Source organism: Kogia breviceps, chromosome 4, assembly GCF_026419965.1.
Source record: "Kogia breviceps isolate mKogBre1 chromosome 4, mKogBre1 haplotype 1, whole genome shotgun sequence".
Lineage (NCBI taxonomy): Eukaryota > Metazoa > Chordata > Mammalia > Artiodactyla > Physeteridae > Kogia > Kogia breviceps.
In genome coordinates, this window is record NC_081313.1 from 117431071 (window position 1) to 117457023 (window position 25953).

The 25953-nt window shown below is 41.1% G+C and overlaps 1 protein-coding gene across 22 annotated transcripts in view; it reads left to right on the forward strand.

Annotated features, from left to right (window-relative positions):
- The first annotated feature begins 1447 nt into the window (after positions 1-1447).
- The window catches only part of ANKHD1 (ankyrin repeat and KH domain containing 1), a 122066-nt gene continuing 97560 nt past the window's right edge, over positions 1448-25953 (forward strand). For 14 of the 22 annotated variants that reach the window (XR_010840251.1, XM_059061216.2, XM_059061217.2 and 11 more), the window contains exons 1-2: positions 1470-1921; positions 25127-25280. Coding sequence is in view for 21 of the 22 variants with exons in the window: in XM_059061216.2 (XP_058917199.1) it covers positions 1631-1921; positions 25127-25280 (445 nt within the window). In the remaining variant the exon portion in view is untranslated. Of the gene's footprint in view, positions 1922-25126; positions 25281-25953 lie in introns of all 22 variants that reach the window. The other 8 variants (XM_059061218.2, XM_059061219.2, XM_059061221.2 and 5 more) reach the window with 3 other exon arrangements.

Here is a 25953-nt window from a genome sequence, read left to right on the forward strand (position 1 = left end):
CTTTATTGACAAAGGCGATAGAGAGATGGAGCTAACAGAGGTACAGAGAGCTCCTCTGAGTGGGGGAAGACCCCCTTAGCTAGCCTTGTTTTGCCATCACAGAGACAACAATTAGTGTGGCTGGCAGGAGCCAGGGGCAGGTGGAGGACTCCTGAAGGAAGAGTAACTAAAAAAAGTTAGTCTTTGCTGTAAGTTTGGCACTTTGCTAAGCGCCTGACGTTATTACCAATTTATTCGTAACAACAACTCAATGAGGGAGGTATTAATATTACCCCCATTTTACAGACGGGCGAACGGAAAGTCACAGAGACTAAACAACTAACGCCCGGAGGTCACACAGTAAATAAGTGGCGGCACCAGAACTCGAAATTGCTCCAGAGCACGCACTCTTAACCATTGCATTCAGCCCCGCGGTGTGATTCCGCGCGCTGTCCACGGCCTTCCCACACTCCTTCGTGGGACAGTTCCCGGTACTGAGGCATGGCGCTGTCCAGCCCTCAGGCCCGCCGCCTTCCACAGGCAAGAGAACGCGGCCCCGAGGGGCGACCCCGCCCGCGAATTGTAGAACTGCCGCGCCCAGCCACGTCCTGGCACGCGGGCTGGCCGAATCGCCTCCGGGCGGTCATCCTCAGCAGCTCTCTGGTTCCCTCAGCTCGGGGGGCTAGGCTCATCTCGGAAAGGCGGGAGGCACTCAGCTCGAACGGCCCCGGTCGACCGTCTCTCCCAGCCCCCTACTCCCGCCCAAAGAGCCAGAAGCAGAGCCAGAAGCAGACAGCCTCCCCTGACCCAGAGGCGGTGACCTCTCTAGTGACTGACGCGCCGCTCCTCCAACCAGGGACGGGCAGGAAGGTGGAGCCTAGCTGAGACTGACAGCTTCTTCCCTCCAATCCGCGTGCAGCAACTCTCCGCGCCTGGCAGAGAGCGACAGGTGGGGACTGCTTTACCTCCGCGCCTCTTGCACCATTGACGTAAGAGCCTCACTAAGCGCTGGGTGAATTCACTCCAAATCTCACCAATTCTTGCAGGTCGTCACCTCAGCCGTCATTTTAATCAAGAGTGGAAATTCCCCAACCCTTTCCCGTCACCTCAGATCGGGGCGGGATGAATGGTACACTTACCGGCCAATTGTACCACGCGACGTCCTGTGACAAAGTGACCGACACTTTCTGTCGCCAATGAAGTTTTCCATTGTCGGGGGTCACTATGACTGACCACAAGGCCAACTAATCCACTTTAAGGTCGTGACGCGATAGTCAGAGAGACTGGCCAATAGACATAGAAAAAGACCGGAAGTCGGCACATGGGGAATAGGAGGCGGGTGTTCGCAACCGCCTAGGCCTGCGCGGGTCAACGCAGCTTGGGGGCCGCGAGCCAGGGAGCGGCGCGTGACGAAGAGTCTGAGCGACGGCTGGCCTTGGCCAATGATCTGCAGCCGCTGGGGAGCTGCAGCCAGTGGCGAGTGTGGGGGCGGGAGGCAGCAGGTTAGGCAGTGAGAAGTTAGTGGCGCTGCTGGGACGGGGGAGAAGGAGAAGCTTCTTCCTCCTGCTGGTCCTCTCGTTCCCGGGATTGGCGGCGGCGGTGGCCGCGGCCGCGAGTGACTCGGCAGCGTCTCCGGCTCCGCGTGAGAACCATGCTGACCGATGGCGGAGGCGGCGGCACCTCCTTTGAGGAGGACCTGGACTCAGTGGCTCCGCGATCCGCCCCAGCCGGGGCCTCGGAGCCGCCTCCACCGGGAGGGGTCGGACTGGGAATCCGCACCGTGAGACTCTTTGGGGAGGCCGGGCCGGCTCCGGGAGTCGGTGGCGGCGGCAGCGGTGCGGGCGGAGGGGACGCGGCGCTGGATTTCAAGTTGGCGGCTGCCGTCCTGAGGACCGGGGGTGGAGGTGGTGCCTCTGGTAGCGACGAGGACGAGGTGTCCGAGGTACGGCTCGAGGACCCCCGCCTCCCACACAGCTTGAGGCACGAATTGTCTCTGGGCCGGCGCAGGGCCGGGGCCACCCTCCTGCTGCCCAGGCGGAGTCGTTGTCTGACAGCGATCGGCTCCATGGCGGCAGTGGCAGCGGTGCGGGCCTAGTGCGCCCTCGGCTTACTCTTCAGCCTGCAGCTCAAGCCAGACCGCTTCCCGTCACCATCCATAGACCCACAATAGGGAATCCTTTGGTCTCTGAGCTTCGCGCGGGAACCGGGACTCCTCGGGCACCTCCCGCCCACCCCGCTTTGGAGATGGGGGGGGCGGGGTCTTGCCAGAGTCCCTGCCCTTGGTACTGAGAGAGCGAGGCAGAGGGTCAGGGTGAGAGAGGGAGAGTGAGACAGAGAGACAGAGCTGGCTTGCCTAAAGAGCATTGCCACTGTACTGTGTCTCTCGTCAGAGTTTCAGGGTTGGCCGTTATTTGCCTTATGCCTTGTGTGTTTAAGGAGGGGTCTTAATTCCCCGCTATAGTTTGAGACAGGTGAGTACTAAGGAGCTCTCTGCTTTTGCGCTGAAAAATCACGTGGGTCTTGCGCCTGGAACTTTGTGTGAAGTTAGACAGGAAAAGAAAGTTCCACTGCATCTTTGAGCTTCGCAACAGCTGGATAGCTGAACTCTGGAGATTTTTAGGCTTGGAGAAGATGAGGCCCGTATGGACACCTTTTGCAGTGAGGGAAATTTGTTAGCAGGTCCTTAGTTTCTTTTAGCTCTTATATTGGGCCTTTTTAGGTCTAGGCAACCTAGAATGGTAGGCATCAACCTTTGGGCTCTAGGGCAAAAGGAGATATTTTATATCTGCACTTTTTTTCCTTGACTTTGGCTTGGTTATAGTACTGTCTTGTGATGACTATTGTTCTAAGTGCTCAGAGTATTCTATTTTGGTTCTAAGGTGCCTGGTTCATCCCCTATGACATTTTAACCCCCAGTGTTGGTCTTAAAGTACAGGGATTTCTATATATGTACAACTATCCTGGCTTTTGTATTTGAGAGGAATAAGGGGACACTGCATTTGTGGGTTGTAGAATACATTTAGTGCACAGTCTCACCATTCTTGGTCTGAACAGGAATTCCTTTGGATTTAAAACCTTAGTATATTCTAACCCCAATATTTTGCTTTGGAAAAAACTGTGTGGATTGTAAAGGAGATAGTTCCTTGAATATCTGTATCTTTGAATTTCACTATAAGAGAAATAACTTCTAAGCCAAGGTGGGACAGGATTTTATTTGAGTAGGCAGTTACGGAGAGACTCTCTGGAGCACTTCCACTCCTGGGCTTGTGGAAGGCTTTCATTTAGACTTTGAATGAAAATTGATGAGAAATGAACCTAGAACACATTTACCTTTTACCTAGGAAATAAAGTGGGAATATCTTTAGGCTCTAAAGATTAGAGTCTATTTTTCTTTGAAACTTCTAAGAGAGACTGAAAAGGTTTGCTTTGGTCTGAATGTGATAGAAGGATGATGTTCTTGATTTTCTGGACCATTTCTGCATAATTGTCATTGATGAGATGAAATATCACACTTTTGTTTTTATTTCAGTAGTATTTGTAAATTTCTTCAGAGGTAGAGTGCTAGTGAGCTTCCGAATTTATGAATCTCTAACTCTATGGGCTCATGTGTTATATCTGGGTAAACGAGCTTTTGAAATAACCATTTATGTGAGGCTTGTTCGCGCATCCATATGACATGGAGAAGAAACTCCTGGAATATCTAGTGTCTGTTGTATAGTATGTGTGGTAAGATATAGTTTATACCTTTGTGAGTGAAATGTCCTTTTTTTCCCAAGCAAATTTCTTGGATTTTCTTTTCTCTCTGACAAGATGAGTGTCTTCTCCCATATTATTAACTTTGAATTTACAATGTGAAAAGACCATAAATAATATTCTTCAAAAAACACTCACCCAACTGGCATTTGATGAATAATAATAGAATCTTTATTTTCATCATATCTAGATGTTTTAGAACCAAATATTTAGAATGTAGACATTCAGAGAGATGGGTTGGTTTGTAGTTTGAGAGTGAAGTTTGTCTTGTTCCCCGAATAGGGCAGGACTAGGTGAGAAATGAGTAAGAAATGTGGAGGCCTAGTGCATTTGCTCTAGAGTTAGTTGAAATTCTATACATTTGGTATATAGAAATGTAGATACTTTAAGGACCTCTTTTCTATTCGTTATCAGAGCCTACAGCTGAGAAAAAACAAGGTGCTTTCCCTCGCTGGCTAAGTCGAAACACCTTTTAGTTTGAAGAAGGGACTTGGATCTTTTTGTAAATTTTTTATATTAGAATCATGCTAGCTTAGGGAATGTCAACCATTTGGCATCTTTAGTTCTTGTTGTTTTAAACGTTGGGGTGAATACCTGTTTTGTATTTCTTCAGGCATGCTGAGCATGTTCCTTAGCTGTCCAAGGCGTTGCATAGAAGAGTCAGAACTTGCATTGGATTCTTTTGAAATGTACCCATTTTTCAGAATAGAAGTCAGGTTGAAAATTCTTTAAAAATCTATTTTTAAGTGTTAACTTAGATTTGTAGTCTTTTTTTTTTAAGTAAGGTAAAAGGAAATTAAAATTCCTAAAGAAGGGATTTGGTGAGGTTTATGATCTTTAATTTTTTTTGTCTTAAGAATGTATGCATATACTGTATGTATATGTGTGTGACATCTTTCTTTTAAAATTATAAAAGTAATATAGTCCTATGGTAAAAAAGTTCAACAGTGTAGATAGTAGATATAAGATGAAAAGTAAAAGTTCTCCTCACCCCCTACTGACCCTTCAAATCCCACTCTTCAGAGATAACCACTATTGAAATTTTTCTTTTAGAAAAATTCCCAGGCCTATATAGGCCTATATGTATATGTATACATGTTCATATACACACTTAAAAGATAGATATCCTATCTTGAGACAGGTGCTATATTTACAATTAGGTAAAAGCACATGGAAATTGTGTACAACATTTTATAGCAAATTATAGCAAAAGCTTTGTAAGGATTTTTTTTTTTTCCTGAAGATTATGTTAAAGAGTCAAAAGCACAGGCCATACGGAGGGTCCATTCTGATTTTCTCTAATAGGAGATGGATCATTTCCTTTAGGGTTACTTATGACCTACTATCTAGATAGAGCAAAGTTTCTCAACAGCAACATATTGACATTTGGGGCCAGATAATACTTTGTTGTGAGGGGCTCTCCTGTGCTTTAGCAGCATCCCTGGCATTTACTCACTAGATGCCAGTAAAACCCACCCAGTTGTGATAGCTAAAAATGTCCTTAGACAAAGCCAAATGTCTTGGGGGGACAAAATCACCCGTGGTTGAGAATCACTGGTCTAGAGGCCCACTCTTATCTAGGATGGCAATTTTGTCATGAATACTCTGTATTCAAAGTTCAGGTAAACAAGGTGAGTCACTGCTTTTAATGGCATCTCAGGGCTTATGCTCATAACCTGAACAAGAGAGAAATTGAAAGAGGGTACGGACAAGTGTTCTGTTGTTTTAAAATTTATTTTATTTTATTTTACTTATTTATTTTTGGCTGTGTTGGGTCTTCATTGCTGCAGGGGCTTTCTCTAGTTGTGCTGAGCAGGTCCTACTCTTCGTTGCGGTGTGCGGGCTTCTCATTGTGGTGGCTTCTCTTGTTGCGGAGCACGGGCTCTAGGTGCGCAGGCTTCAGTAGTTGCAGCAGGCGGGCTTAGTTGCTCCGTGGCATGTGGGATCTTCCTGGATCAGAGCTCGAACCCGTGTCCCCTGCATTGGCAGGCGTATTCTTAATCACTGTGCTACCAGGGAAGCCCTGGACAGGTTTAATGTTATAAATTTTCCATGGTAAATTTATAATTTTAGGAAACTTAAAATGCCATATTGTTTTTGAAAAATTCATTTATTGTCCATGAAAATGAATTTCTAAAAATCCTTTATGGGGACTTTGTTCAAGGTAGAAAGGCTTTACTCCATAAATTATCATCAGTAGTGATAAAATAGGAAATATACCTTTGCATTCTAGTGAGCAAGTTTTGGAGACATGAAAATGTTGATTGAAGGAAAAATTACATGTTATTACTCTAACAATTTTTGAAAAAATTTATTTATTTATTTTTGGCTGAGTTGGGTCTTCACTGCAGCGAGCCGGCTCTCTCTTATCGTGGCGAGCAGGAGCCACTCTTTGCTGCAGTGCACAGGCCTTTCATTGCGGTGGCCTCTCCCGTTGCAGAGCTTGGACTCCAGGCACGCAGGCTTCAGTAGTTGTGGTGCATAAGCTCGGTAGTTGTGTCTCACAGGCTCTAGAATGCAGGCTCAGTAGTTGTGGCGCCTGGGCTTAGTTGCTCTGTGGCATGTGGGATCTTCCTGGACCAGGGCTTGAACCCATGTCCCCTGCAGTGGCAGGCTGACTCTCAACCACTGTGCCACCAGGGAAGCCCCTGTAACAATTTTTTATATTGCATGAGCATCAGCTTTGCACAAGTTTCATTCTATAAAGCCTTAAGACTTTACATAAAATGATTCGTTGGTGAGTATGGTTATATGAATGGTGGGTCGAAACAGAGTTGATTAGGTATGGGTAGAGGAAGATCTTTTTGTGTAACTCGAAGTATGTAGAGGTTTTCTTTTGGTTATTATTTAGTACTTTTTTTTTTTTTTTTTTTTTGTGGTACGCGGGCCTCTCAATGTTGCGGCCTCTCCCGCTGCGGAGCGCAGGCTCAGCGGCCATGGCTCACGGGCCCAGCCGCTCCGCAGCATGTGGGATCTTCCCGGACCGGGGCACGAACCCGCGTCCCCTGCATCGGCAGGCGGGCTCTCAACCACTGCGCCACCAGGGAAGCCCTATTTAGTACATTTTCATAGGTGATTTACATTTGTACAGTTCCTAAAATAATATAAAGGCAAATACAGTAAAAAGTCTTGACCTTACTCCTGCTCCCAAGTATCCTGCCCTTTACACTTTTAAATTTTTATTTATTTATTTATTTTCGTTTGCGTTGAGTCTTTGTTGCTGCGCACGGGCTTTCTCTAGTTGCGGCAAGCGGGGTTAACTCTTCGTTGTGGTGCGCTGGCTTCTCATTGCAGTGGCTTCTCTTATTGCAGAGCACAGGTTCTAGGCACGTGAGCTTCAGTAGTTGTGGCTCGCGGGCTCGGTAGCTGTGGCTCCCGGGCTCTAGAGCTCAGGCTCAGTACTTGTGGCGCACGGGCTTAGTTGCTCCGCAGCATGTGGGATCTTCCCGGACCAGGTCTCGGACCCGTGTTCCCTGCATTGGCAAGCGGATTCTTAACCACTGCACCACCAGGGAAGTCCTCTCACTTGTTTCTATTTTGAGATAATGCCCTTCCTACTGTTATGAAATTAATTTTTAAAATATCCGTGTTTGACAAAATATCAAATTGGAAAGTTCATGTTAGGACTCTGGGTAAAGCCTCAACAGTTTGGGAACCATTGATCTGAATGACTTGCTCAGGATCACACAGCTAATTTATAGTAGAAAATAGGTTATGTGACTCTCATTATAGTTATCTTTTACGGAGCACAGGCTCCGGACACGCAGGCTCAGCGGCCGTGGCTCACGGGCCCAGCCACTCCGCGGCATGTGGGATCCTCCCGGACCGGGGCACGAACCTGTGTACCCTGCATCGGCAGGCGGACTCTCAACCACTGCGCCACCAGGGAAGCCCCCCATTATAGCTGTCTTAACTACTGTATTGTCCTGCTGACTGTTTCTCTTCTGATGCATGAATTTAATTAGTTGCTTAGGAAATGCCTTCTCAAACTAGCATTTAATCCGCAGTTGACCTTGTTGGAAAACTTTTATATTATGAAATTGGTGACTGCCATGTAGATCAATCAGTATATTAAGAAGGCAGTCAGGGACTTCCCTGGTGGTGCAGTGGTTAAGAATCCCCCTGCCAGTGCAGGGGACACGGGTCCGATCCCTGGTCCGGGAAGATTCCCACATGCTGCGGAGCAACTAAGCCCGTGCACCACAACTACTGAGCCCGAGTGCAACAACTACTGAAGCCCATGCGCCTAGAGCCCATGCTCTGCAACAAGAGAAGCCACCCAATGAGAAGCCCACGAACCGCAAGGAAGAGTAGCCCCCGCTCGTGGCAACTAGAGAAAAGCCTGCACGCAGCAACAAAGACCCAAGGCAGCCAGAAATAAAAATAACTAAATAAATTTTAAAAAAATTATTTAAAAAAAAAGGCAGTCAAAGATGTGCCATTGAGTATTGGAGAACACTACTTTAAGGTAATTTTGTAATTGCATTTAAACTCAGGAAGTTTAGGTCTTATTATTATTCATTTTAAGTGAATTAAGAATTATTAGAAGTACCAGTAGAGAAAGGCATATACCTAACTTTGCACCTTTGCCACTATGGGAAACATTGGTTTTAATTTGTAAAAATTAAAATCTGTGTGCTATTCTATTGGTAGTTACTTAGAGTGTATGGTTCCTATGAATAAAGATCATTTGCCTTATGATGATTGACTGGTTTACCTTTTTTCTGGTCAACTTTACCTAAACCAGGAGGAAAGTAAAGTTGTATATAAAGCTTTTTTTTATTTGATAAGCTGAAATTTAGCAACAGTTTGTCAAAGAACACATTCTGCTCTTCCTCCCCTATACATCCTTCTGTTCTCACAAAGTTTTTCCCTTAATGGATGCTGTTTTCATTAGTAGAAAGAGTTTGTTTGTTTGTTTGTTTAAAGTAGATATCCCACTGTATCCTAGTGGTTTGATTCACCGTATTAGTTTGCAATTTTGAAAAGAAAAAGGCAAGTACACTCCCAGGGATTAGCCCCAAGAACCAAACAGTTGAACAGGAGAACAGTTTATTAAATTGTCTAGTTTTGATGCTTTGTGATGAGGACAGTTAGGTTGAGAACAATTTTTTTAAATTGTGGTTAAAAAAGGATAACAAAAGTTACCATTTTAACCATTTAAAAAAATTGTATTAAAATATACATAACATAAAATTTACCTGTTTGTTTTGGCCATGCCGTGTGGCATGTGGGATCTTAGTTCCGGGACAAGGGATTGAACCCTTGCCCCCTCCAGTGGAAGTGCGAAGTCTTAACCACTGGACCGCTGGGGAAGTCCAGAATTTACCATTTTAAAGTGGTTTTAAGTACATTCACATTGTTGTGCAGCCATCACCACCAGCCATCTCCAGAACTTTTTCATCTTCCAAAACTGAAACTTTGTACCCATTAAACAGTAATGCCCTGTCCTCCCTTCTCCAGCCCCTTAGCAACCACAATTCTTTCTTTCTCTATGATTTTGACTACTCTAGGTATCTCAAATAAGTGAAATCATACAATTTTTCTACTTTTTGTGACTGGCTTTACTTAGCATAATGCCTTCAAGGTTCATCCATGTTTGCAGCATGTCTGACACTTAGCTGAATACCATTCTATTGTATGTGTATACCATATTTTGTTTATTCATTCATCTGTTGATGAACACTTGGATTGCTTCTCTGCCTTTTGGCTGGTGTGAATATGCTGCTGTGAACATAGGTGTATAAATACCTGTTCAAGTCCCTGCTTTTGCTTCTTTTCTGGTATATACCCAGAAGTGGGATTGCTGGATCATCTGTTAATTCTATTTTTAATTTTTTGAGGAACCACCATACTGTTTACCATAGCAGCTGTACCATTTTACATTCCCACTGGCAAAGCACAAGGATTCTGATTTCTCCATATTCTAGCCAATACTTGTTTTCTGTTTTTGAGAATAGCCATCCTAATGGGTGTGGTTTTGATGTTGAACATCTTTTTCATGTGCTTATTGGCCATTTGTGTATCGTCTTTGGAGAGATGTCTATTCAAACCCTTTGCCTCTTTTTTTTTTTTTTGGCCGCACTGCCCAGCTTGTGGGATCTTAGTTCCCTGATCAGGGATTGAACCTAGGCCCCTGCAGTGAAAGCGCGAAGTCCTAACCACTGGACCACCAGGGAATTCCCCCTTTGCCCATTTTTATTTTTTTTATTTTTTAAGTTTTTTAATTTTTATTTTTTTTTGCGGTACGCGGGCCTCTCACTGTTGTGGGTTCTCCCATTGCGGAGCACAGGCTCCAGACGCACAGGCTCAACGGCCATGGCTCACGGGCCCAGCCGCTCCGCGGCATGTGGGATCTTCCCGAACCGGGGCACAAACCTGTGTCCCCTGCGTCGGCAGGCGGATTCTCAACCACTGCGCCACCAGGGAAGCCCTATTTTTATTTTTTATTTATATATATATATATATATATTTGCAGTACGCGGGCCTCTCACTGTTGTGGCCTCTCCTGTTGCGGAGCACAGGCTCCAGACGCACAGGCTCAGCGGCCATGGCTCACTAGCTGCTCCGTGGCATGTGAGATCTTCCCAGACCGGGGCATGAACCCGTGTCCCCTGCATTGGCAGGCGGACTCTCAACCACTGTGCCACCAGGGAAGCCCTGCCCATTTTTTTTTTTGCGGTATGCGGGCCTCTCACTATTGTGGCCTCTCCCGTTGAGGAGCACAGGCTCCGGACGTGCAAGCTCAGCGGCCATGGCTCACGGGCCCAGCCACTCCGCGGCGTGTGGGATTCTCCCGGACCGGGGCACGAACCCGTGTCCCCTGCATCGGCAGGTGGATTCCCAACCACTGTGCCACCAGGGAAGCCCCCCTGCCCATTTTTAATTGGGTTTTTTTCCATTGTTTAATTGTAGGAGCTCTTTGGATGTTAATCCCTATAATATGTATAATATGTATAATTTGCACATATTTTTTAACATTCCATTGGTTGCATTTTTACTCTGTTGTCCTTTCGTGCTTAAAAGGCTTTACTTTAGATGAAGTTCAGTTTATCTGTTTTTTTCTTTCATTGTCTGTGCTTTTGGTTTCATATCCGTAAAGTTGTTACCAAATCCTATGTCATGAAGATTTTTTCCCAATGTTTTCTAAGAATTTTATCCTTTTAGCTCTTACATTTAGGTCTTTTGAGCCATTTTGAGTTAACTTTTGTTTTTGGTGTAAGGTCAGCGTCTAACTTCATTCTTTAGCGTGTGGATATCCAGTTTTTCCAGCACCACTTGTTGAAAAGACTGTAATTTCTCCATTGAATGGTCTTGGTATCTTGGTTGAAATGAATTGATCATATATGGGAAGGTTTTTTCTGGGCTCTCTGTTCTATTCCATTGGTCTATATGTCTGACTTTATGCTAGTATCTCACTGTTTTTATTACTGTAGCTTTAGTAGTAAGTTTTGAAGTCAGGCAGTATTAATCCTCCAGCTGTGTTCTTTTTCAAGATTGTTTGACTAGCCAGGGTTCCTTGAGATTCCATGTGAATTTTAGGATGGGTCTTTGTATTTCTGTAAAAATGCTTTGGGATTTTGATAGGGATTGCATTGAATCCATAGATGGCTTTATGAGAACAAGTTTGAATACAAATCTTACATAATTGTTTCACCACAGTAGATATTAGCAAATCAAAAAGCTTGAGACTGACAAAACATTTGAAAGCTTCTATGACAGGAAGAGACTGAGCACTCACCGATGTCCTCCCTGAAGCCATTGAACCCAGTTCACATGGAATACTGTGCTCTAAGTAGATGTTTCTTTTTTCTTTTTTTAAAGTCTTTATTGGATTTGTTACCATATTGCTTCTGTTTTATGTTTTGGTTTTTTGGCCACGAGGCACGTGGGATCTTAGCTCCCTGACCAGGGATCAAACCTGCATCCCCTTCATTGGAAGGCGAAGTCTTAACCACTGAACACCAGGGAAGTCCCTAAGTAGATGTTTCTGTAATATAATCATTATTTTTCCCTGTTTGTCCTCATATTGCCTAATTTGTGATTGATCGTGATGCTTCATATGTTGATTAAATGCTAGGAAGAATACTTTTTATCCTTTTTATCACTAGAGATGGGATGAGTTCCATTTTGGAAAAATTGTCTCAATCTGGTATTAAATCTAGATAAATAAACCTGTAGTATTTTCTTTAATGTTGTAGAATTTAAAAGTTTTCACATAGGCATTTTATGAAATCTGAGTCAGAAAGTAAAGATTTGGCCATGTCAGTTGATACCTTGAGTGGTACACTTTGAAAGTACTTCCAGCACTTAATCAGCTTCTAATTGATTTTCTCCTCGTGTTTACCTTTTCTGCTAAATCTCTACATTTCTATTTTGGCCTTTTAAAAATTGTACAGATGATAAATTCAGTAACATGTGACACAGACTGTCATTATCAAAGAGCAAATCCCCAAAGGGGCAGTAGTCCAATTATATTGGATATATTCTCTCTTTTTTTTGCTACATTTTATTTTGATATAATTTCAAACTTACTGGAAAGTTGCAAGAATAGTACAGAGATCTCCTCCCATATATCCTTTATCTAGACAGACCAATTTTGTTCATTTTGTCCCATTCCTCTCTCTCTTGACAGGCAAGTAATTTATTTTCTGAATCATTTGAAAGTAGACTGCATACATCCTGTCTCTTTTACCCTTAAATTCTTTAGTGTATCTTCCCTAACAACAAAGGCATTCTCTTACATAACCACAGTGTAGTTTTTCAAAATAGGAAATTTAATACATTTCCGAAGTACTTTTCAAATTCAAATTCCTAAAGTTAAAAAAATTGAAATAGAATTCACATAATATAGAATTCACTCTTTAAATTGTACCAGTGGTTTTTTAATACATTCACAAAGTTGTGCAACCTTCACTGTTATCTATTTTAAAAAATTTTCATCACCCCCAAACAAAACCTTGTACCCATTAGCAGGCATTTCCCATTCTGCTGTCCCTGCAGCCTTTGTTAATCACTTTCTGTCTCACTGGATTTGCCTAGTCTGGGCATTTCGTATAAATGGAATCATACAATATGTGATCTTTTGTGCCTCACTTCTTTCACTTAGTATATTTTCAAGATTTCTACATGTTGTATCATGTATCAGTACTAAATTGGAATAATACGTTTTGTGGATATACCACATTTTGTTCATTGGTTGATGACATTTGGATTATTTCCACATTTTGACTATTGTAAATAATGATACTATGAACATTTGTGTACAAGTTTTATTTTGTTTAAAAATTTTTTTTTTTTTTGCGGTACGCAGGCCCCTCACTGTTGTTAGCCTCTCCCGTTGCGGAGCACAGGCTCTGGATGCACAGGCTCAGTGGCCATGGCTCATGGGCCCAGCTGCTCTGTGGCATGTGGGATCCTCCCGGACCGGGGCACGAACCCGTGTCCCCTGCATCGGCAGGCGGGCTCTCAACCACTGCGCCACCAGGGAAGCCCTACAAGTTTTTTATGACGTTATCTTTTCAGTTCCCTTGAGTGTATACCTTGGAGTGGAACCTTGATCATATTATAACTCTGTTTTATTTTCTGAGAAACCACCAGGCTGTTTTCTGTAGCAACTGCATGATTTTACATTCCCAGCAGTGTATGAAGGTTCCAATTTTTCCACATCCTTGCTAACATTTTTTTTTAATAGCCATGCTAGTGGGTATGGAGTTTTTGGTTGTTTTTTGTTTCTATTTTTTTTTTTTCAAAATAAATTTATTTATTTATTTTTGGCTGCCTTGGGTCTTTGTTGCTGTGTGTGGGATTTCTCTAGTTGTGGCGAGTGGGGGGCTACTCTTCGTTGCAGTGTGCAGGCTTCTTATTGTGGTGGCTTCTCTTGTTGCAGAGCATGGGCTCTAGGCGTGTGGGCTTCAGTAGTTGTGGCACGTGGGCTCAGTAGTTGTGGATTGTGGGCTCTAGAGCGCAGGCTCAGTAGTTGTGGCTCGTGGGCTCTAGAGCGCAGGCTCAGTAGTTGTGGCTCGTGGGCTTAGCTGCTCCGCAGCATGTGCGCTCTTCCCAGACCAGGGCTCGAACCCGTGTCCCCTGCACTGGCAGGTGTATTCTTAACCACTGCACCACCAGCGAAGCCCCTGGAGTTACCTCATTGTGACTCTGATTTGCATTTCCGCAATGACTAATGAAGTTGAGCATCTTTTCATGTGCTTGTTGTCCATTTGTATGTCTTTGGAGAAATGTTTATTCAGATCTTTCTCCCATTTCTTGGTTGGGTTGTCTTTTGATTGTTGAATCATGTCTGTTGTTTGTTTTTAGGAAAAAACATGTATTCTGGATACCAGTCCCTTATCAGATACATGATTTGGAAATATTTTCTCCCTTTCTGTGGGCCATCTTTTCACTTTCTTGGTTGTGCCATTAAATTTTATTTTTAAAAGTTTTTTAATAAATTATTTATTTATTTTTGGTTGTGTTGGGTCTTCATTGCTGCACACGGGCTTTCTCTAGTTGCAGTGAGCAGGGGCTACTCTTCGTTGCGGTGTGTGGGCTTCTCATTGCAGTGGCTTCTCTTGTTGTGGAGCATGGGCTCTAGGCACATGGGCTTCAGTAGTTGTGGCACACGGGCTCAGTAGTTGTGGCTTGTGGGCTCTGGAGCAGAGGCTCAGTAGTTGTGGTGCACGGGCTTAGTTGCTCCGCGGCATGTGGGATCTTCCCAGACCAGGGCTCAAACTCATGTACCCTGCATTGGCAGGCAGATTCTTAACCACTGCACCACCAGGGAAGTCCTGTGCCATAAATTTTAAATTTTGGTTGGGCCCAATTTTTATATTTAACTATTTTTTCTTTTATTACTTGTGCATTTGGTGTCATGTCTAAGAGACCATTGCATAATCCAAGGTTACGAAGATTTACACCTGTTTTCTTCTTTTCTTCTAAGAGTTTTATACTTTTAGGTCTTTGATCCATTTTGAGATTTTATATAAGATGCGAGGTAGAGATCTAACCTCATTCTTTTGAATATGGATATCCAATTGTCCCAGCATCCTTTGTTGAAAAGATATTTCTTTCTACATTAAATTGTCTTGACACCCTTTTCAAAAATCAGTTGACTTTCAATGTGATGGTTTATTTCTGGCGTGTTTATTTCTATTTTATTTCACTATTCTATATGTCTTCTCATGCCAGTTCCATACTGTCTTGATTACTGTAGTTTTTTGTAGTAAATTTTGAAATTGGGAAGTGTAAGTCTTCCAATTTTTTTTTTTTTTAAGATTCTTTTGGCTATTCTGGGTTACTGGATATGTTTGTGCTCTTCATCTGGTCTTCGGAAGAGGTTTAATAGAGGGTATTTTATATGGTACAGAATTTGTGGTCACACACGAAAACCACCCCTCCTCCATTAATAATATTCCATTTCTTGAAATTTCTGCCCCTCCTGTATACACTGAAGGTGGATGGTTGGGAACTCTTATGATTTAAACCTGTGTTTGCTAAGCTACCAGAAGAGGAAGTTGTTGTAGTGTTTGTTTGTTTGTTTATGCATTCCCTCCCTGACAAAGCCTGGATATATTTTTGAGAGGAGACAAAACTGAAGAGGGAGGAGTTGATTAGTTTGGGTAGTTGTAGTCTAAGTACATCTGATGTGGACTGTATATAGCTTGCAAGAAGAATATGGACAGAATTTCTTTTTCCAGGATAATAAACAAATGGCTAGGTGGAATAAAATATAAAACATAGCAATTAGAGTTTTTGCATTTAGTATCTTCTAACAGTTGCTTAAGAGGTGAGAATTCAATATTTGAGTAACACACAATTAGCTTGACACCCAAGCCAGTGTTATCACCTGTGTGATTAAATTGCAAAAACAAATCTTAGATGTTACTGTTCAAATGGTCCCAATTATTTTAATTTACTAGTTATTCTGACTCTGAATAGTGAGAATCTGTACTATATTTTATACCTGTTTTGCTTGAGACTTGACTGACAAGTTAACAAAGAAAAGCTTATTTTCTTTTAGTTTGAAGAGACCATTATTTAAGGCTATACTTAAATTAGGTGCATGTATTTGACCTATTACCACCCCCCCAACAAAATTTTGAATAGTATGATAACAGTATCAAAAGTACTTACTACTATGTATTATCTCCTTGTTAATATATTGAAAGCATGCTCTCATTCTCTACAGAGGAAAATCAGTGTTTAGTTTGGGGTAGGGCCTCTTTTTCATGAACTGATATCTTGCATAATAAAATTATATCTTTCAGAGATTAGAGTCCTTCGCAGTCTGTTTAAGAATTCTGATTGGTATCGTAGGGTAGATTCCACAATAATTTAACTAGAATCTACTATTTCTTAAGCTTTGTGCTGGGCTTTGGGATTACGAAGATGAAAAAATGTGGTCCCTGACCTTAAAGACATCAGGCTTTTCAGGAACATGAACATTTCAGAGAATGTGAAAACAAGATAAATTATTTATTCAAATTATATTTGCCCTTCTAAACTAGTTTTACATAATAACAAATTATATTTGAGTGTTTGTTCTAGGCATGTGTACCTTAATTGCATCACCTCATTTAATATTTTCCTAGTCTTGTGACAGTCCAATATCCTAAACTCAATATATGGATCATTGCCCTGTGTTAGTTGGATGATCACTATAAAGGTTGATGTTTGGATGTCTTACTTCAGGAGTTTGATGGACTTTAAGTGACAGGTTTAAAGGGGCAATGATTTAAAATGTAAGGAGACAGAGTTCATCAGCATAAGATATTTGAGCAAAACCACAACTGCTTCATTATGTTCTATAAACTCTCCAAGCATGTCCTGCTCCAGAGCCTTTGGCATTTGCAGTTGGCTCTCACAGGAGCATTCTTCTCTTAGATATCCGTGTGGCTTCCCTCTCTCACTTATTTTAGCAGTCTGCTAAGAGCCCTTCCTACTGCCTACTGTATGTATGTTCCATAAACATCTCAGATTCACAATTCTAAAACTGAACTCATCACTTCCCCCTCTACTCCTATCCCTTCCCCACCCCACCTTCGTAAATTGCGTTGCCCTAAAACTAGTCAGTGTAGTCAGAAACCTTGAAGCTTGCATCTGCTATCTCTAACCACACACATCCAAACAGGTACTAAGTCCTGTAGGTTCTTTCTTAGCATCTTGTTTGTCTCTTTCTCTGTATTCTCACTGCTTGTGCTGTAAATCAAGCCATCATCTTTCACCTGAACTTATTGTAGTAATCCCTGGCTCTATCTACCTCTGTGATTATACATCTAATTCTTTGTTTACCCCCTGCTATCACAGTAAATTCTCTAATGCCAGTTCAATCATGTCACTCCTTTGGCAAAAAGGCTTCCCATTCCTTAGATAAAGAATAAATCAAATTCCTTGGTATGGCGTACAAGATTATTTAGGATTTGGCCTCTCTATTTCTATCCTTGCTGTATCCTACTTTATTTGCTTTTTATATTCCAGCCATACCAAATTGCTGTAGTTCTCTGAACATATCAAGCTATTAAACGTCCCAAGTAATTTGCTCTCACTGCTTTGGCTTCTAGAATCATGACAATAACTACTACATACTGAGTGTTTATTGTCCACTGGACTAAATGCTTACCTTTATGTTGTTAAATAAACTTTACAACTACCATATGAAGGAAGTGATATTATTCCCAATTTACAGATGAGGAAACTGAAGCTTAGTGACATTGTATAATATGCACAAAGTTGTACATCTAGTGATGGAGCCAGGATTTGAATCAGGTTTCTTGGAATGTAAAATCCATGCTTATAACTACTGCTCTACACTGCAGCTGTCACTAATGCCCCCGTTCTCCATCCTGTTGGATACCTTCTTGTTCCAGATCATCACCTCTGATTTCCTTCATTACTACCCCAACTGGAATTGACCATTTCTTCCTTCCTCTGTGTTCCCATGTTGTATGTAGATAACTCAGTGTTAAATAACATCTGTAGTACTTGATTGCATTTATTTGATTATCTGTCTTAATGAGCAGGAATCATGTCTTATTTATTTTTGTGTTTCCCATATACAGTAGAATGCCTGGCACTTAGTAGGTGCTTATTAAATGTTGGGTTTAATGAGCCATTGTATGTTAAATATATGTATAGTGTTTAATATGCTCAGATTACTTGTTAGCCTAAGACAACGTAATGGATTTTATATTTTTTGTGCAGTAGAGAGTAAGAGTATAGGAACACAAGGTCCTTAGACAAACTGACCTTAATAATAGTAGTAATGGTAATATTAATAGTAATAATAACTAATATTTGTTGAGTGATTACCATGTATTAAGCACTGTTGGTACAATCTTAGATATAGTATCTTGCTTAATCATCAATAACCCTGTGATGTAGTTACTACTATTATCCTTATCTTATAGCTGAGGAAAATGAGGCTAACAACGATAAAAAGAGTTAGCTAAGATGGCACTGTGAACAGTGGCCTAGTGTTCTAAGAGCCCTTGCTCTTAGTCATTATGCTCTCCTCCCATTATTGGTATGAATTGGAGGTGTTTGAGGCTCTTTTTAACTTATTAAAATTAAGTATTTCTTTGGTGTGTTTGATGCTTATTATTATTATTATTTTTTTTGTGGTACGCGGGCCTCTCATTGTTTTGGCCTCTCCCGTTGCGGAGTGAGGGCTTTGGACGCGCAGGCTCAGCGGCCATGGCTCACGGGCCCAGCCGCTCCGCGGCATGTGGGATCTTCCCGGACCGGGGCATGAACCCGTGTCCCCTGCATCGGCAGGCAGACTCTCAACCACTGCGCCACCAGGGAAACCCGATCTTTATTTTTTTATTTAGGGTAATGAGCAGAAGCCAGGACTTCTTTCTAACTTCAGTCTTACCCATTTATTATGATAGGGCAAATACAGAATAACATTTCAACATTAAGATTTTCTTGGACTTAATTGCCAGGTTCTTCATTCCTTGTGACTTTCCTAATGAGTATGTGAGGAGTCTTCTCTTTTTTAAAATGTATTGTGGCACAAATTTTGTTGTATGTATGTTGGTTAGAAATAATGTAGTTGTACTGCCAGAAATTACTAAATAAAAACATGATTTGTCTGTCTCTCTAAGAACTCTGGCAGAGAGGAGTTTGTGGGCTTGATAATCTATTACATTTAATTTAATTTAAAGGTTTTTCCTGGCATTGCTGTTATTGTTAAATTGAAACATCATGATGCTTGTAGATTCTCTGTTTACTTCATTGGTTAGTACGCATTTGTTTTAGTCATACTCCACTGTTTAGAAGAGTCACTTAATACAGTTTGGTGTGGTGAAAAGGGTGTGAGCTTTGGAGTCTGAAACACATGGCTTCAGATACCTGTGTGGTTATGTGATCTTGGGTAAGTCACTTAACTTTTCTGAGTTTCAGTTAAAATGAAGATGTTAATCTACTTCACTGAGTAGTAAAGATGATGGAGTGGAATAATTTATGGAAAATGCACTTAATGGTAACTATTTTTTAAAAAAAAAACCCTTTCCTTTCTCCCATGTTTAGAAACTTCAAAAAATAATAGATTCTGTATTAAAACTATGGTTTAGAAATGAAGTTTTTGTAGTTGACTAAAGTGGAGTTAATTTTCTCCAGCTTTAACTGAGAATTAGGAAAAGCCTGATGGTTCTCTCTTGAGCTGTTTAAACTAATTAACTTCAGAAATCCCAAGGTAACAGTTATGTTTTTTGAGAAGAGGATTGTGGATCTGAAATTGGGCATACAGTTTCCCTTGTAGAAAGAAACTTGAACACTTTTTACGATGAGGCATATGGCCTTTGCATTCCATACTTCCAGATGTTGTTGCTCATTATATTGGGCCGTACAGTATCAGCAAAACTCATTCCTAAATTTATAATTATTTGGTCTCAAATTGCATCTGTGTTACTTTTTCCTTTTGAGTGGATCTTGGAGCATGTTTGTGGTGGATGCAACTGTTGAAACTTTGGAGTACCACGTTTTTTGCAAAAATGAATTACTATGTCTTTCAGTAATTATCTCTTGGAATGCTGACCCATCCTTTTTGCTGCTCCAAGTAGAAATCAATAGTAAGCTACCTGAATTCTAAAATTGGTATGATTCTGATTTAAAGACTTTGGGTGGGGAAAGGTAAGACTTGTTTATCTCTCCAAATGTTAACTAAGAGAGAAGAAAAATAATAGCAAGTACATTTAAAAAATATATTTTTTTTCGATGTTTAAATGTTTTATTTGGCTTTTCCTTTTTAATTATCAAATCTGAATTTCTTGAGGAAGCTTTATTTTTGAAGGTTTATAAAAAGAGGTAGTGAAAAATAAAGATCTAGCCTTCCTCTTGAACTTTCTCATAGCTCTGATTGAAATTCATGGGAGTGATGATTCTTCTTCTTTTTTTTTTTTTTTTTTTTGTGGCTGTGTTGGGTCTTTGTTGCTGTGTACGGGCTTTCTCCGGAGAGAGGGGGCTACTCTTTGTTGCGGTGTGTGGACTTCTCTTTGTGTTGGCTTCTCGTTGCAGAGCGTGGGCTCTAGGCGCACATGCTTCAGTAGTTGTGGCATGTGGGCTCAGTAGTTGTGGCTCACAGGCTTTAGAGCACAGCCTCAGTAGTTGTGGTGTACAGGCTTAGTTCCTCTGTGGCATGTGGGATCTTCCTGGACCAGGGCTCAAACCCATGTCCCTGCATTGGCAGGCTCTCAACCACTGTGCCACCAGGGAAGTCCCAAAATTGTGGGGTTTTCTGTTGTTGTTTGTTTGTTTCTTGGTGGAAGTGAGTTTTGGCCAAATCATAGCTAGGTTAATAAATGATTTTTTCCTAATCAGATTTTGGCCAGGGTGACTGAGGTGTTTTGTTTTTTTGTTTTTTTTTTTTTCAGGTGGTAATAGCTGAGTCTGTGGTTATTCTCCCTAGTAACTATTGCCATCCAGTGGTTCATTTTGAAATGTCATATGGGACAAAATGCTTGTTCCCCTATTCCTCCCTTCTACCTTTGTTTAAATTCTAGTTGAAGCTAAAAACCACACTCATTTTTTTTAGAAGAAGGGAGGGAGAAAAAAGTCTTTTGAGGAGGAAGACATAAAGAGTTTGCCTTTAGCGTTTTAGAAGAGATAACCTATAAGGGAAAAAACAGGTATTTTTTTGTGGGCCAGATTTCCTCTCATTCTTTTTCCTCCGCGTTTTATTTTTGTACCTAATCAGAAGTAGGAAAAAAATCTGCCATGTTAAGACTTGAAATAAACTTTTTTGCCATTGGTTAAAAACAGTACCACTATAGGTTGATGTTTTATGTTTGCTGCTGGACAGAGATGAGCTGTGTAACTACCATTAAGCAATAAGGAAATTTCTGTGATCCTTTAGCTGTATGTAGGAAACTATGAGGCTTATATATTCATTTGCATGATGAAAACTAATTTCATTAGATATAATATTACTTTGAACTCATCTATTATTTAGACCTTTTTTTGGTGTTATATCACTGAGCCTTTATATGAAATGTATGGGGGCTTCCTTGGTGGTGCAGTGGTTGGGAGTCCGCCTGCCGATGTGGAGGACACGGGTTCGTGCCCCAGTCCGGGAGGATCCCACATGCTGCGGAGCGGCTGGGCCCGTGAGTCAGGGCTGCTGAGCCTGCGCGTCCGGAGCCCGTGCTCCGCAGCAGGAGAGGCCACAACAGTGAGAGGCCCGCGTACCGCAAAAAAAAAAAAAAAAAAAAAAAAAAAAAAAAGTTTATGGAAAGTAGGACAAAAAAGTATGAGAATTGAGTGCCTTTGGCACATCTGACTGACACAAATGTATTCAAGTCATTTATGTGTATAGTTATGTATAACTCATTCTGGGAACTTAAGATTTTCCCCACAAGTGTTACAGATATTTAAAATTTGATCTTGTGGGTCAGAACTTAAATATAAAATGCCTAAAACTACATTTGAAAATTCAAGTGATTCTCACAAGGAAAAAAAAATTGTAACTATGTGAGGTGATAGATGTTAACTAAACTTATTGTGGTAATAATTTCATAATATATACTATTAGCAGTCACTCCCATTCTTCCTTTCCTGACTCTTCAGGAGACCATTAATCTTCTTTCTGTCTCTGTGGATTTGCCTGTGCTGGACATTTCATATAAATGGAATCGTACAATATGTGACTTTTTGTGTGTTCTTTCATGCTAAGCATGATGTTTTCAACGTTTGTCAGTGTTATAGTGTGTGTCAGTACTTGGCTGAATAATATTCCATTGTATGGATATACCACATTTTGTTTATCCATTTACTAATTAACAGACATACGGGTTTTTTTCCACTTTTTGTGCACTATGCATAATGCAGCCCATGAACTTTTATGTACAAGTTTTTGTATGAACATGTATGTTTTCGGTCTTCTTAGGTATATACATAGAAGTGGAATTACTGGGTCATATGGTAAGTCTGTGTTAAATTTTTGAAGAACTACCAAACAGTGTCCCACAGTGGCTTCATCATTTATACTTCCACTAGCAGTGTACAAAGGACCTTACATTTTTTGAGAGTGGACCATTCGTCACTTTCTAAGTGCATCTTCAAGCCCATTTTTTATTTCATTCCCTTACTCTCCACCCACGTCTGACCACCTATTGAAATTCTGTGCATCCTTCAAAGCCTAGCTCAAATGCTACTTGTACAAAGTCTTCTTGGATTACTGGGGCTGGAAGTGATTTCTCTTTAATGCATATAGTTTTACCATTTATTTCTCTTGGAGGCCTTTTGTGGTAGTTGTTGGTGTCTTTGACATTTCTTCTACCACATTTTTGTACTCTCTTTATATTGTACTTTGTATAAAACAGGACTTCAATAAATATTGGAGGATGAATGGGAGAGAATTGGAAATCCTTAACTTGGATTTTTAAAAAGTTACATAATACATGTAATCTGTATTTGTCTCTGTAATATGTGTAATACTACATCAGACCAGTGCTTCTTATAAAATAGACATTAACATCTAAATACCATATTTAATAAATTTCAGAATTCGGAATGGTGGTTTTTATCTATCCTTACAACTGGCAAGTATATGTATCTGCAGATATGTAATAATTTCTTGCACTTGCAACAAGCTCTTTGTTGTAGAAGCAGTTACCTTTCAAATCATTTGAAAACTGATAGTCTACATTTATCTGCTGGCATTGATCTAGAATGACATCTTTGTAATTATATATTAAAGAATCTGTGTTACAACATAGTACATGGCTCAATGTTACTGGGTCTGAAGTTAAAGATTTATTTTATAAAAATAAAGTACATCACTAGATAATAAAATATTGTTATAGCCACATCATGTTAACTTTACTGTCTTTATTAGGATATCTTTATTTGGTCTCCATTGTGAAAATTGATGACCAACTAGTCAAATATTCCAAATAATGTAGTCCAAATACTGTGGTCCTTTGTTTATGAATTTGTTAGGTAGTATCTATTGCCTAGTGTTTAAGAGTTATATGGCCTGTGTTTGAAACCTGGCTTTGCCATTTATTAGCTGGGAGAAATACTTAACCTTTCTGATCCTGTTTTTCTATCTGTCTACAAGTATGTTAACCTCCCTGGTTAGACACTTTTAAAAAATATATAAATTTACTTTATTTTATTTTTGGCTGCGTTGGGTCTTCGTTGCTGCCTGTGGGCTTTTCTCTGGTTGCAGCAAGCAGGGGCTGGTTTTTTGGGGGGTTTGTTGTTTTTTTTTTGCAGTACGCGGGCCTCTCACTGTGTGGCCTCTCACATTGTGGAGCACAGGCTCAGCGACCATGGCTCACGGGCCCAGCCACTCCGCGGCATGTGGGATCTTCCCAGACCAGGGCACGAACCCGTGTCCCCTGCATCAGCAGGCGGACTCTCAACCACTGCGCCACCAGGGAACAGCCCCTGACAGGGGCTGTTCTTCATCGTGGTGTGCAGGCTTCTCATTGTGGTGGCTTATCTTGTGGCACACGGGCTCAGTAGTTGTGGCTCGTGGGCTCTAGAGTGCAGGCTCTGTAGTTGTGGTGCATGGGGTTAGTTGTTCTGCGGCATGTGGGAACTTCCCGGACCAGGGCTTGAACCCATGTCTCCTGCATTGACAAGCGGATTCTTAACCACTGCAGCACCAGGGAAGCCCCAGACATATTTATATACTACAGACGTATAGGTATATAAATATGTACTCATGGTTATGTATACATGAGTACTCATATGTTCATGTTTGCATACATATACATACATATTTTAACAAAATAAAGATCATACTGTTTTAAAACTTGTGGTTTTCACTTAATTTTATGAGTGTTTTCTTATGCCATTAAATATGCTTCAAACATATTGTTCTTAATGACTCCATAGTGGTCCATTCTGTGAATGTACAAAATGTACTTACCAAATCCCCTATTGTAGTTGCAGTGAGCGGGGACTAGTCTTCGTTGCAGTGTGCGGGCTTCTCATTGCAGTGGCTTCTCATTGCGGAGCACAGGCTCTAGGCGTTGGGCTTCAGTAGTTGTAGCACTCAGGCTCAGTAGTTGTGGCTCTCGGGGTCTAGAGCTCAGGCTCAGCAGTTGTGGTGCATGGACTTAGTTGCTCCGCGGCATGTGGGATCTTCCTGGAGCAGGGCTCGAACCCATACCCCCTGTATTGGCAGGCGGATTCTTAACCACTGCACCACCAGGGAAGTATGGCATGTGCTTTTTAAAGCGTTTTGATACACATTTCCAAATTGCTTCCCAGAAAGGTTGTGCATGTTTTATTTGGTAAGAAAATTTAGAATTAACTTGATTTGAAATTAGAGGGTTGTATGTTTATTTTCGTAAGTTGATTTTGCTTATAGTATTCATTTCAACAAATATGTATTGAATAACTACTATGTACAAGGTATTCATAGGCTCAGAGGATAGAGCAGTGAACAAATGGCTATGATTCCTAACCTAATAGAGTTTTCCTGTCTAGAGCAATTAGGATATTTGTCAGTGGATTAAATCTTCTTTAGTTTGTCAGAATTGAATATATTAATTGGAAGAGAGGAGAAACGATACTTTTATGACCTATTTATGCTATCTAGCCTTTTTACTATTTACTCCTGCATACATCTTCCTAGGGCCTATGTTGATGTACTTGTTTCATTTTAAAAATGCTGCTTTTCAGGCTCTGTGGTAGGCACAGAAGATTCATTGCTCTCCAGGAAACTTGAACCTGGTGTGTCTGGGTTATATCTGTAGTCGTGTCTGGAGATAAGCAGATAGTCAGGAGGCTCCCTCAAAGTCCCTCCCCATAACCCCCTGTTTCTACAATAATTTATTTGGTGATGTTTGAATTCCAAATCAGAAGTTATATTACCTTAAATTGCTGTTATTCTAACAATATTAAGATCAGCTTCATGGATATTGCATCTTTAATTCCTAAACAGGTTGAATCATTTATTTTGGACCAAGAAGATCTGGATAACCCGGTGCTGAAAACAACATCAGAGATATTCTTATCAAGTACTGCAGAAGGAGCAGACTTACGCACTGTGGATCCAGAGACACAGGCACGACTAGAAGCATTGCTGGAAGCAGCAGGTACTTTATTTTTTTTTTCTCTTTTTCATCATTTTAAAAGACTCCAGGGAATATGCTGGTGGTTCAGTGGTTGGGACTCTGCGCTTTCACTGCCAAGGGCATGGGTTCAATCCCTGGTAGGGGAGCTAAGATCCTGCAATCCATGTGGCATGGCTGGAAAAAAAAGACCAAAAAATCCCCCCCAAGACTCCATCTCTATACAAAGTTATAAAAGATTATCCCCAAATTATATATATTATATAAAATTTGAAATCTGTAAAATTTGTGTTTTTTTAAAATTTCCTAAAGAAAATGTTCACATTTTATGTTTAAAAAGTTCTTGGTTGAAGGTTCTCAGTGAGTGATTTCTAGGCTGAACACTAACTTTTTTTTTTAATTGAAGCATAGTTGATTTACAATGTTGTGTTAGTTTCAGGTGTACAGCAAAGTGATTCAGTTTTACAAATATATATATTCTTTTCCATTATGGTTTACTACAAGTTATTGAATATAGTTCCCTGCTATACAGTAACATTAACCTTTTTTAAAAAATTTATTTATTTTATTTATTTTTAGCTGTGTTGGGTCTTCCTTGCTGCGCGTGGGATTTCTCTAGTTGCGGCGAGTGGGGGCTACTCTTCGTTGAGGCGCGCAGACTTCTCATTTCAGTGGCTTCTCTTGTTGCGGAGCATGG